The 14,137-nt window shown below is 32.1% G+C and overlaps 1 protein-coding gene across 1 annotated transcript; it reads left to right on the forward strand.

Moving 5' to 3' along the window:
- Positions 1–5,607: 5,607 nt before the first annotated feature.
- LOC105557526 (SAYSvFN domain-containing protein 1) lies at positions 5,608–7,148 on the forward strand. Its single transcript, XM_012004784.1, has 3 exons — positions 5,608–5,947; positions 6,076–6,524; positions 6,988–7,148. The coding sequence occupies exons 1-2, from the start codon at positions 5,795–5,797 to the stop codon at positions 6,433–6,435; spliced, it is 513 nt and encodes a 170-aa protein (XP_011860174.1). The 5' UTR covers positions 5,608–5,794; the 3' UTR covers positions 6,436–6,524; positions 6,988–7,148.
- Positions 7,149–14,137: the final 6,989 nt, after the last annotated feature.

The following is a 14,137-nucleotide window of genomic DNA, read 5'->3' on the forward strand; positions in this document are numbered from 1 at the left end:
AGAGAGAGAGAGAGAGAGAGAGAGAGAGAGAGAGAGAGAGAGAGAGAGAGAGAGAGAGAGAGAGAGAGAGAGAGAGAGAGAGAGAGAGAGAGAGAGAGAGAGAGAGAGAGAGAGAGAGAGAGAGAGAGAGAGCATACGCGCGGGCGCACGTGTGTACTATTTAACAAATATACTGAATAATTATTAATAAATAAATTAAAGCCAAAATTATAAAATATAAACAAAACGTTAAATTTATCTACTAATTAAAGCAATTCAAATAACATTAAATTTTATACAGTATACAAATTTTATATAGTGTTAAGTGCATATTAACAATTATGTAGATGAAAAAATATATAAAATAAGACTACATTTTCTATTATGAGCAATGTATAATAGAATTTCAAACTTATTATATATTTCAAAAGATCTTTTTCCATAACAAATTGTACAAGATCTGAACTGTTGCAATTGATTCAACTTTATAATTTTATTTATTTATTCTGTTTTACGTACTATTTAAGTTATCAAAAATTGTACAAATTCGTAAAAATATATAACCATAAGAACTATAATTTTAAACACATATATTAAAGTATTGTGGTATAATATTTACCAGATTGTCCTAAAATTTTGATACTCATTGTTTTCCAATTATCCTGGGGAATCTCTCTTTTTTTAATAAGCTCCGATAACTTAGATGGTTTTGATGTGGCCATACACATTGGCTTTCGTTAGTTACCCAATTCTTTGGGACAACTTCTACAGAGTTGTCTATTATAAAATGACAAATGCACCATTCCATATTTCTAAAAAATACAAACAGTTCAGGCAGAGTTTAACTACGTATGGACTCGTATTATTTACCACCATAGTTAAGATGGAACTGGTTGCAATATTAACTAAAAAGTACAATCAAAAGTTAAACTAATAGAATTAAAAATTTATATTAAAAATGTAAAAAGTAGAAAAATGTAAATTTGACAAGCTGAAATAGTAATAAATAATGAAATTCACAATATAAAACTAAAACAATGCTTACAAAATAAGTTGCATTAATTATATGGCGTTTATAAAATGAAACTTACATCCATATATAAAAATAGTTTGCAATAAAGATCTTTTAAAGATTAATTAATGATTTTTGTGAAAAAAAAATAGGAAATCTAAAATTTAAAATCACTTTGTGTAACTGATAAAGATAAATTCAAAGTATATATGTATAATGGAATCGAGATACTCAAAAATAGAGACTGCTTTTATTGAAATGACGTATTTTATTTCGGTAAATTGTTTAATATTGGGAAGAATGCAAAAACTGTACGAAGATTTATATATAAATTATTTAATTAGCTATCTATTTAATTAGATAAAGAGTGCAAAGTCAAAGTCAATGAATTAAATATTCAAAGCTAGATAAAAAATTAAACTCTCGTCTTTACAATCGAGTTAATAATAAAATATTTAACATTTCAAGGTGCTAATGTACCCTCGCAATTTCTAGGTAAGCGCTACGTTACGTAATAGCAACCATTAAATCGTTATTGTCACTGTCATATACCGCTTAGCAGAAATAATTAGAACTTAATAAGGTACGAATAATTGATATTGACAAAATTTTAATTAATTAATTAATTAAAGTTAAAAGTTATTGTTTCTGCACTATAAGGGAACTTATAACCAAAAAGTATAAACAGTTAAAATTTTATTTACATATGCAATAAAGAAAAATTACTGCATTGTTATCTTCATATGGCAACAACATTAATTTGCATTTAATTTCTAATGATGAATATATTTTTAAACGGCCAAGTTTGTCAAGGCTTACATTATAAATACCTAAAATTGCAGAATCACAAGGTTTTATAAAAAATGATCTTTTCTCGAGAAACTTTTGCCCAATAATACAAATAACATTGTTACAGTATGTTATGTTACATATTTTTACAATGTCATTATCAAACATTTGTACATAACAATCAGCAGTGTTTAATCTGAAAATACAGGATTTTAGTTTTAATTCTTTATATTGACCTAAACAATTTGGTAATAAGGGTCCGTTATAATGTTCTTTAGCGACAATATTATTTTCAAACTGATTTTCTAATTTTGGAATATTATTATAATATATTCGAAAACACGACGTATTATTTGTTCAAGTGGTGTGTCTTTTTTTCTTATCATTTTTTTTAATTGCGCCATATAATTTTCGAACGGGAAAGCTGAAAATTCATTTAAATTGCCAAATCGCATGACATCCTTATGTATATGTGATAAATTATATACGTTATAAGAAACAAAATCTTGCCCATAAATATCGATACTTGTTTCAACAAAGCATTTCATTAGATTTTTTGCATAATTTACCATGTCTATGTTTTTGCAAAACTCATTACTACACATTATTAAAGTAGCAACGTGTAATGTCAAGAAATGATAATAATTATTTGTTAAAAGAATTTGTTTGAAAATTACAGGTCCTGTATATAACAGTATAAGTTTAAATTCCGTTGCCTTGAAACGAGGACATTCTTCAAGCGATCTACCTTTACGTGGAAATTCAACAGGAATATATCTATTTAGGTTTTTGATTTTATTTGAAACTGATTCTACTTGTCTATATGAAAGCTTATATGGTTGTTTACCGTATACCCAACCATATTTTTTATGAGTAAGCAATCTTTTCATTACCCCCAAACAAATAAGATGCATGTAATCTAGTATCTTTACAGTATCTACAGTATCTTTAACCATATGAAAATGAGGCAAATTCGTCAAAATAGTTATCCCTTTGTGATAATCTTCATCATGTTGTCTAAATTCAGTATCTGTTCTCTTTACATTAACAAATTACGCCAAATATAACAATGAATATTTATATATGTATAACGCGTATCTTTCTTCTACCGTAACCATTCTGTAAATACATCTCATTCGGGCAATAACGTATCGACAGCACCGATGAAAAGAATAGCAACTGTTTAGAAATTTAGAAACTCTGTATCTATTCAGGCGAATTAAGGCCTGTGTCCATGATGCTAGTACTTGGTCCAAGTTCTAATTCCGCGAAATATGTAGCCAATCAATATAGCTGTTCCACAAAAGCTGCAAGTTGATTGGCTACGCATTTCTCAAAAGAGTTTCTAAATTTCTAAACAGTTGCTATTATGGAAAATTTTTGTGTATTGTACCATCTACCAAATTTACATACATAAAAATTTTCAATAATTAGAGCACTATTGCGACAGCATATTCCTGAGACCAAATCAAGTAAAAAAGTCCTGTACTACTTTTCCCTCTGACAAACAGTTACGTTATCGAAATATCATAAGCTAAACATTGAAAAAGTTATAAATTTTCTCTTGAACATCTCAAAAAGTATTAGGCAAATAAAAAAATGTTTCAGACAAAACTTATGTACTTTTTAACGTGGAATGCGTATCTGTTATAAAAAGTGGGGGTTCCCATTTTAGATATTAAAGTTGTCCCCCGCCCCACCCACAGGGGTGGGGGTGGGGGGTCAATTTTGGTATCATTCGATAGCTCTTTTAAAAATAGGAAATACGTATTTTTCCGTTTTCCGATCCACCCACAATGTCTCGGGATATTCAACCGTTCCGGGACTTTTAGACCACCCTGTATATTTGCGTGCACGCACGCACGCACGCACGCACGCACGCACGCACGCACGCACGCACGCACGCACACACACACAATAACACGAGAATAAAAAATACAAATATTTCAGTTTTCAACAAAATTGTGTTTAATAATCATTAAATATTTAATCAATTATAAATTATACATTTACAATAAAAAGCCAAAATATTTCCAGCATAGATTTCAATTTTGTCCATAAAAAGTCCAAAGTTCATCCATTAGATTCATAATTTATCCATATACGATCCATAATTCATCCACACATGTTCATTAATGGACAACTTATGGATGCCCGTTGGAGTTGCAAATGGATGTACAATGGACGTCCTTTGTACGTCAGCTGCAACTGATATGGACGTTCGATGTATGTACACAATATCCGGCATGGATGTTCACTGTACGTACATACGACGTACTTGTGTTTATTGGGTATACCGCCAATGCGATGATTTATTAACACCCTGTATATTGCAACTTTGTGTCAATATAAATAAATCAACAGATTTTTACTGATTTTTCATTTTTTAATTACTTTCAAGTGTATTATATTATGGTGTATATACATATTATACATATATGATTTATCTGGCGGTTTTCTAGCGGATTTTCAAATCGAATTTAGCGGGTTATTTTTTCAGCAGTTGGTAACGCTGGTGGCTAGTCGGGCCACTTTACACCCTCTAATAAGAGTCTGGCCATAAGGTAGCACGCTGTGATTGGTCCGCCATTTTTCCTCAATTCGCGCCAGTTTCTTGAAGCTTCTACTGGTGAAATATAATGAATTAGTATTTTAAATTAGTATTTCTTAAAATTTAATTCTTATTATTGTTCAATTCTTATTATTTAATATATTATTATCTTAATATTATCAAATTATACAGTTTGTCTAGAATACTTTCTTATATAAGAAAGCATTTAGAAAACATTTTTTCCACAAGTATTATCAATTACATAAATATAAATAATAATAGGCGTCTTGCATTAACAAATAGAATGTGTAAAAATTAATAAATTGACTTCAGGCATGAATTGACTATGTTATCCTGTATTAACAAATAGTAATGTAGTAATAATTGTGTACTGAATAAATTGGCAACGCATCGAGCCTCAAAACAAGCATTTCTCTAATCGCCTAAAGCGCACCAGGCCGTTAGGCGAAAAGCCGACTTGTCGTCTAACAGGCTGAATTTTTCAGGCCATTAGACTATATCGTCGTCGATTAGCCTAACGGGCGGCATTTAGCTAAACGCCTAGGCTTTTAGCTAAATGGCTAATTTCGCTATCGGGCTACGACATATACTATATTAGTTGAACAATTATATCTACAAAATTTACTTAAATACATAAATTAGTACAAAATATTATGTTAATATACTTTATGGAATAAAATTTTCATATATATGGAAATTGTTTATTATTTATATTTATGCAATTGATAATACTTGTGGAAAAAATGTTTTCTAAATGCTTTTTTATATAAGAAAGTATTCTAGACAAACTGTATAATTTGATAATATTAAGATAATAATATATTAAATAATAAGAATTAAACAATAATAAGAATTAAGAAGTGTGGTAATTATACATATATCGCCAGAAATTATAAACCAAAATTTCATAAGTTTTATCGACCTACACTGGCTATAGCGATTTTTGTTGAACGTATCAAGCTATTAAAATTCTTATTGCGAAAAATATTACCCCAGCCAGGATTCGAACCTGGGACCTCCCTACAATCCGTGACGGGCGTCTTAGCCAGCTCGACCACCGGGGCTGTGATAATACTATTCGCAATAACGTGTATATAACCCAGGTTCGAATCCTGGTTGGGGTAATATTTTTCGCAATAAGAATTTTAATAGCTTGATACGGTCAACAAAAATCGCTATAGCCAGTGTAGGTCGATAAAACTTATGAAAAATAAGAATTAAATTTTAAGAAATACTAATTTAAAATACTAATTCATTATATTTCACCAGTAGAAGCTTCAAGAAATTGGCGCGAATTGAGGAAAAATGGCGGACCAATCACAGCGTGCTATCTTATGGCCAGACTCTTATTAGAGGGTCTCTAGGCCACTTGAGCCAGCAGCGCCAGCAGCTGACGTGTCGACCATCATCGCGATGAAATCGGAGCAGTTGCGAATGTTGCGATGACAGTGAAGGAGAGATTAGAAGCCTACAGGCGTAGAAAACGTAGGGAGGAGATGATGCAGTCGGTCAAGAGTGTAATGAAAAACATATTTTCGTGGAATCGCCAAAGCGGAATCGAGAGATCCATCGGAGAATCTACGAGCGACGAGCAGGTGAGGTTACGTGCGATCAGGTGTCCCTAATTAAAAAACCTCGATGTTTCTGGGGTTTTCCAGCGAAAGCAGGCGAGAACTTTGTGGGAGGTATTTAAAGAAGTCTAATTTTCACCCTTTGTTTGAAGGTCCAACTGTGCGAACAGTCGGTGGACGTCCAAGAGGAGGACGTCCAGGAGGAGAACGTCCAGGCGGAAGATAGTACGCAGGAGTCGCAACGCACAGTGTTGAACCAAGTAATCTATTTATTATACTTCCTGTTGTGGGCGACGCTATATGTCATCGCGCTGGAGTATGAGTTTGGTGCTGTCTACTTTGTACTGTCGGCTCTGGTCTTCATCTGCCTGAACACCAGATCTGGACCGAAGCAACGTGGCGAGCTCAGTGCTTATTCTGTCTTCAATCCAAATTGCGAGGCAATAGAGGGTACCCTCGACGCGTCGCAGTTCGAGAAAGAGATAAGATACGGTATAGGAGGGACACGGTGAGATCAAGATGGATCAGTAAAGTGAATATTGATTTGAGACGTTACTCATATTCCGATCTATTTAATGCTACGATTGGACCAAATATGAAGGTAAATGCGCAATGCAAATATCAGATATGTAGATTCGTCACTATAAAAAAATTCGCGATTTGAAGTAACATTACTCGCATGTAAATTCATGTGGATCGTACGCTCTTCTAAATTTGTATATAAAACTAATACTCTTATTTAGTTGGATTCGATACTTGATTTGAAAGGAATCTAGTGTTTTCTGTATTACAAATCGCGAATATAAATTCCGCATATTTTACACGTCTAGAGGGACACAAAATGTGATATTGGAAATATATGCTAGGTATAGGTATAAGAATAAGTATTATACCACGTTACTCTTATATTTATATGTAACATACATTTTTATAAAGAAGTAGAAATATTCATTTGTTTTACGTCTATCTGCAAAAATATGTTATTGTTCCTGGCTAGACAGTAAACGTAAGACAATGTACGTAGAGCGAAGTAAATGCCATACGATTTTCATTAATTTTTTTAGGGTATACAGAAACGAGCTAAGATTCTCAAGAGACTCACTAACGCCAGTATTCATAGTCAGACTTCAAAGCTGTCTCAAGATCATCTTTAGATACTCTGTAACCGATGAAATGTTCCGTACAGCATCGTTAGATAATTCAAGACGGTAGGAAAGAAGGAAAATAATGTGTTCTCATTTCAGTGTAGCCTAAAAGTTAAGTGCCCACTTAACCGGGAGAGGGGTAGGGCAGAGAGTTGCCCTGGCATTTTTGAAACCTTTTTGGCAGTTGAGTCATTCTTTGTCTATACCGGTGAAACGGAACGATATGAACAAAAATTGCATATAGCAATTTGGTAGCTAAATAATAATTTTTTAGGATGTACCACTTTTTGGGCTGAACGTTTTTATTTTGTTATTGAAAATTGCCAAAGAAAAAAGTACCACTTACAATTAGTCCAGGTCTCCCCTACTTATATTCTATTAAGAATTAAATATATAAACAAAATAGAAAAGAAAAAGGAAGGCAGTTTTTATACATTAAACTTTTATATTCAGCATCTAACATCCTGCGTCAGTTCTTATCGCCTTCGTTTTTCTTTTCTATTTTATTGTTTATTATCAGAGCCCTTAGACTATATTTGTTCTAAATATTTTTAAAAATCATATCTCCATGTAGAATTTTAAAGCAATAATGACAGCTTAATGTTTCATAAAAGACATTTTATGATACATTTGTTGCCCGTATCATTTATTTCTAAAGTAATGTATAAATATAGTTTATGTTTTATAAAATGAAATATCTCGCTCTGTCTTAATATTGTATATGCATACGCATTTTTGTGCATATGTGTATGTGTAAATGATCCTTTTTTCCATACAGAAGAGAAATTTTTTTATTACAAGTCATGAAAAAACAAACAACAGTTTTGTCTTTAAATCTTTTTTAGTGATAAAGCATTTGTAAAACACGATATAACATTATTAAGGTAAAAATGTATCTATAACAATAATAGCCAAATAGCGGCCCGTGGGCCAGATCTGGCCCGCCAGTTCAGTTTTCCGATCCGCCAATAATTTGGTTGACCAGAGCGTTTACCATCTTGTAGATTGAAATTTCCTGATCCGCTATTAATCATTTGACTGGAAACGTCGTTTGATTGATCAGTGTCAAGTTTGTGGTAGAAGAAAATATAGTATACGCGATTTTTTTATTTATGACATTTATGTGATAATGGACACATTAGTTTTCATAATTAACATTTTATTAATTATATATAATACAATACATATTATACAATATATACATATTGTATACAATGTGTATATTCACTAAATGTTTGTCTATACAATACACTAATCTCTTAATTCTCTGAAGCACGGTATATCAAATTTAATATAAAGGTATAGCGCTTGTGTTCTATTCAAAATAGTGACAATAAGTTAAGGCCAAGGTTGACAAGCTTTTTCGGTTGACTGGTTATAATAAGTTAATATAATAAGTTTCTTAGAACTTCAACTGGAAGTGGTCGATAACAAAATTCATATAGATTGGTTTCATAAACATACATTTTTAGGTAGACTCCTGTCTACCTTCCACTCTAACCATCCTATGAGTCATAAAATAGGTACTATATATAATTTGATTGATAGAGCAATACTACTGTCACGTCCGACGTTTCATGCGAAAAATCTCAACCTATGCATTAATAATAATAATAATAACTTTATTTACGGGTAAAAACCCTTTAGCATACATGAAAAGAACAAACAGTAAGAAGAGAAATTGACAATTCATATATATGTTTCAACAAATGCATCACGAGATTAATATAGTGTTGGCAAAGTAATATGTTCAGACAAAAAGCACAATCGAAATCATGATCAAGGATAGTTAAAACGCAAGAGAACAACAGTAAGATCACGTCTGAAAGAATATACAGATCCGTTAAAAAAATTAACAAAATTCGAGTATTTATTCGCAGAAATCTTCAGTCTATTAAGGCATGAATTAATTCCATATAGCGTGCGGTGATATTCGTTATGAAAAACATAGTGTTTCCTTAGAGCCCTAGTTGGTATGCATAAATTTATTTTATTTAATAAGTCCGGATAGTTGTTGATGTATTTGAGAATCTTAAAGAAGAAGGTTAGGTCATGAATTTTCCTTCTGTCCTCTAAAGATAACAAATGTAGATTACTTAAAATGGGGCAATAGTCATGACAGGTGATATTCATGAGGTTGCCCATACGGTAAGCAACCATACGCAAAAACTTATGCTAAACTCGTTCAATTAGATTACGGTGGCACTTATAGTATGGAGACCAGACAACAGAGCAGTACTCCAACTTAGAGCGTACTAAGGCATAGTATAATAGTTTATTATTAATATCTTATTAAACAATGGATACCCCCTCCAACTTATATTCAACAAAATTAACAATAGGATAAAGATTTTACAACACAGAATAAAAGCACTGACGTAAATGACGAACCGGATGAATCTCCTATGAAAAAACTTTTAATTCTGCCTTTTCTCAATTCTGTTCAGAAGTTAATTAAACCACTAATAGACAAGTCAAAGTTCATACTAGGATTTAGAGTCATCAATAAAATGAATAGATTCATATGTGCAATTAAAGATAAGACTAATAAATTAAATATGAATAATGTGGTTTATAAAATTCCATGTGCAAATTGTGACGCATCATACGCTGGACAGACTAAAAGAAAATTGCAGACTAGATTAAAAGAACACACCAATAATATTAGATTAGATCCATCGAAGCATTCTGTTATAACACAACATATAATAGAAAACAACCACCAGTTTGAATGGGACATGGTTTCTATTTTAGATAGGGAATCAGTATGGCGAAAAAGGATGATAAGTGAAATGATTCACATAAAAAAGCAATCGAAGGGAATTAATTCCCAGAAAGACACGGAAGATTTAAATGCCTCTTACACTGAGTTTCTAAATAGTCTAGCTAAAATAAAAAGTAAAACAAATCATTTAACCGATAAACAACACCAATAACACATAAACATTGTGTTCGTATATCCTAATTTAAGAGTCACTCCTGCTAAAGATACGAGCGAGTCAAGTACATAATTTCTGACGATCTAACAAGGAAGAAAGAATAATGGTCAAACGTTTAATAAGGTACGACACACAACATAATAATTATATTAATCAGCGCCATAATCAAAGATTTTATTAATATAGAAGGAATGGACATACAGTAACTGCAGGATACGGTACTATACAGGCTTGCTAACCTGCTATAGGAACCTACATTGTCTTCATATCAACATATGAGCACAATGCGTTTTATAAGGACGAAGTTTGACCACAATTCTTTTATATTTGGACTTACCTTATTTTAAATGCGGACTATATCTAAGAATTATTTAATTATTTATTAAGAGTATATTATTATATCATGTAACTAATTAATTTAATGTATATTCGAACGTATAGTTATTAATAAGCGCTGATGAAAACACTGTGTGCTGAAACGCGTCCGCAAAATTGGATGTAACTACATACTCTTTAGTAAAATAATTTTTATGACCAGTCAACCGAAAAAGCTTGTCAACCTTGGCCTTAACTTATTGTCATTATATCAAATTTAATATATTTTGAAAATTAAAAGGAATATTTTTGTAGATGTAAATTAATATGAAGTAAGAAAACCAATACAGTCAGTAAAATGTAAGTAGCCCAATTGGTTTAGCATGTGAAGTTTTATATACCGTTTCTAATACAACCTGTGCACCGAACATACTTATTGGTCTTAAAACATCATTTCTTGGGTGGAACAGTCAAATCCCGGCTGAGGTAATATTTTTCGCAATAAGAATTCTTTATAATGATGAAAGAATTGTATAGAATGTTAGTAAGCAATAAAAACATTAAAAATTGATTTAAAAGTATGTACATTTTACTGTTCCATCAAAGAAACTTTTACGACCGAAAAGTATTCGACTTGCAGGACATATGAGAAAGTAAATAAAAATTCACGCAATAAACTATTGGGCTGTCCACATCCTCCTCGAACTGTATTAGCTTTCTTATTTCATATTGATTTATATCATATCGGTATACAGGGTGTATTCTAATTCGCGCCCACCATTTATACATATAGTGATATTTCTCATGAAAAACTGAGTCGAAGAGTCCCGAACCATTTTTTCGAGTCACGCCTCACAAAGTAGTTATTATATTATTTAAAAATTAGCGAATCCGCATCGCTTTTTAAACGGACGCACGTTCGTGAGCCACGCGTCTACTAGTGTGCGTGAGTGAGTCGCCGCGCGTCTCAGCGTTGCCACGGCCGCGTTCACGTAGCTCCGAAATAATCAATAATTGCTTTTTGCAATGAGCATGATATTTTCTATCCAGGAAGCATCTTTTTAGATTACATTTGATATTAGTTGTACTTTCACATAAGAAAATTGTAAAATAAAATAACTGTGGTGATAGTGCCCCCTGTTCCGCCGTCATCCGAGTTCCGATTTGACCAAGATGATTTTTTAAGTTAATTTTTTTCACTATCAAAAATAAAATTTTAAATCTCCAAGAATTCTTTTAATTACCAATTTTAATATTAATAAAAACGTTTTAATAATATCTTTATGCAAAAATGGACATAAAAATGGAGTTAAGTATTCTTAATCAGAACTATTACCCTCTTACCGCGCATGTTTTAGCAACTAGACGATGGACTCATCAACGAAACGCGAGGCACTTCGCTCAGGGCTGCATTCGAAAACACCATCGAAATGTCCTATGTATCATTTCATCCTTATTCACCGAATGTGAAATGATACATAAGGGCATTCGAGTGATGTTTCCGAACACAGTCCATACTTAGATACGCGTCCAGCGTTTTGTTACTTTTTATTTTTCCTTTCCAGTTTATCCGAGTTGATTTTCCGAGATGGTCCTGATCCTGAATAAGGATGAAATTCTGATTTTTGTCACTATCAAAAATAAAATTTTAAATCTCCAAGAATTCTTTTAATTATCAATTTTAATATTAATAAAAACCAATAAGGCAGATAAGTAGAAAGGAGAAAGATTGTATTTATTTTGCTATGACCGAGAAGTGTAAGTGTGAAAAGTTCTTTTTACCGATAAGTGTAAGTGTGAAAAATTAAATAAAGTAAAAGAAGTAAATGACCGCAACAGTGTTAATGTTGACGTACAATAAAGTCCCGATTATCCGAGTTAATGTGGATCAGGACCATTTCGGAAAATCAACTCGGATAAACTGGAAAGGAAAAATAAAAAGTAACAAAACGCTGGACGCGTATCTAAGCATGGACTGTGTTCGGAAACATCACTCAAATGCCCTTATGTATCATTTCACATTCGGTGAATAAGGATGAAATGATACATAGGACATTTCGATGGTGTTTTCGAATGCAGCTCTGAGCGAAGTGCCTCGCGTTTCGTTGATGAGTCCATCGTCTAGTTGCTAAAACATGCGCGGTAAGAGGATAACAGTTCTGATTAAAGAATACTTTAACTCTATTTTTATGTCCATTTTTGCATAAAGATATTATTAAAACGTTTTTATTAATATTAAAATTGGTAATTAAAAGAATTCTTGGAGATTTAAAATTTTATTTTTGATAGTGAAAAAAATTAACTTAAAAAATCATCTTGGTCAAATCGGAACTCGGATGACGGCGGAACAGGGGGCACTATCACCACAGTTATTTCATTTTACAATTTTCTTATGTGAAAGTACAACTAATATCAAATTGTAATCTAACAAGATGGTTCCTGGATAGAAAATATCATGCTCATTGCAAAAAGCAATTATTGATTATTTCGGAGCTACGTGAACGCGGCCGTGGCAACGCCACTGAGGCGCGGCGACTCACTCACGCACACTAATAGACGCGTGGCTCACGAACGTGCGTCCGTTTAAAAAGCGATGTGGATTCACTAATTTTTAAATAATAATAACTACTTTGTGAGGCGTGACTCGAAAAAAATGGTTCGGGACTCTTCGACTCAGTTTTTCATGAGAAATATCACTATATAAATGGTGGGCGCGAATTAGAATACACCCTGTATACGTATATGTTTTAAATCTTTATTATCATATACTCCGATTTATGTGAAATTTTATAGTGGTATTTTGAATCATCGATTTAAATTCTGTAATAAAAATTTTGTATTTTAAGTGCTTCATATCACAGATCTGCCACTTTCAATTTTGAAAATTTTAAAAATCTGACTCCATATTTGTAATCATGCAACGACCTCAAAACCTCCTATTGTATACCAAATTTCAAGGAATTTTTATGTAAAGAAAAATGTTTTAAAGGGTTAAATACAATATGACGGTTTTGGTCCTCAGGTAAGTTTCTTTATCTTATTTTGACTTTCACAGATTATCTTAATTTGGCCGTTACTGATCTATAGGTAACATTAATAGTAAAAATATATATATATATACATATATGTAAGAAAATTAATATAATATTTTTTATTATTTTAATATATAAACCTATGGTTTTCCTTTTTCATGCTGGAATGAAGTTGTGGCGCTAAAAAACTAAAATTTTCTTTCGTGTTGCTGTCTCTTCTCAGATAGTACAATATGTTCTCAGGATCATCCTAAATATGTCCCGGAATGTCCTGGGATCTTTTCAGGATATAGTTGTATTACTATGAATATTTTATATAAATTTATATAAATCTTTTTTGTATAAATTTAACTTTTGAAGTAATTTTAAAATGTTGAGTACTGTAATAAGTATTCACATATAAAAAAAGTAGTTCTCAAAACGCATGTCCAGGATGTTCTAAGGAGTATCCTGACATGTTCCGAGGATGTATTGCACTCCAGCTGAAAACGCTAGTAAGTTCTTTATACAATATCTTAAGATATTGTATAAAGAGCTTAATTGGCTATAAAATGTCTGAAGAGGAACTTAAGATAATCTTAAATATGATGTCTATGAATATCGGACGTTATAATAGCAGAGAAGATAAGATTATTTTGGAGGTGCTCAGGACATCCTACGAAAGTCCTCAGGATGTCCTGAGGATTAAAAAGAGACCGTTGTTTGCTAGTCTTCGGAATGTCCCAGACAGCACATCATATTTACGATAAATATTCATAAATATTTATTACTATTTATATTTTG

The sequence above is a fragment of the Vollenhovia emeryi genome, unplaced genomic scaffold, assembly GCF_000949405.1.
Source record: "Vollenhovia emeryi isolate VEMERY1.0 unplaced genomic scaffold, V.emery_V1.0 DF939462.1, whole genome shotgun sequence".
NCBI classification, from domain to species: Eukaryota; Metazoa; Arthropoda; class Insecta; order Hymenoptera; family Formicidae; genus Vollenhovia; species Vollenhovia emeryi.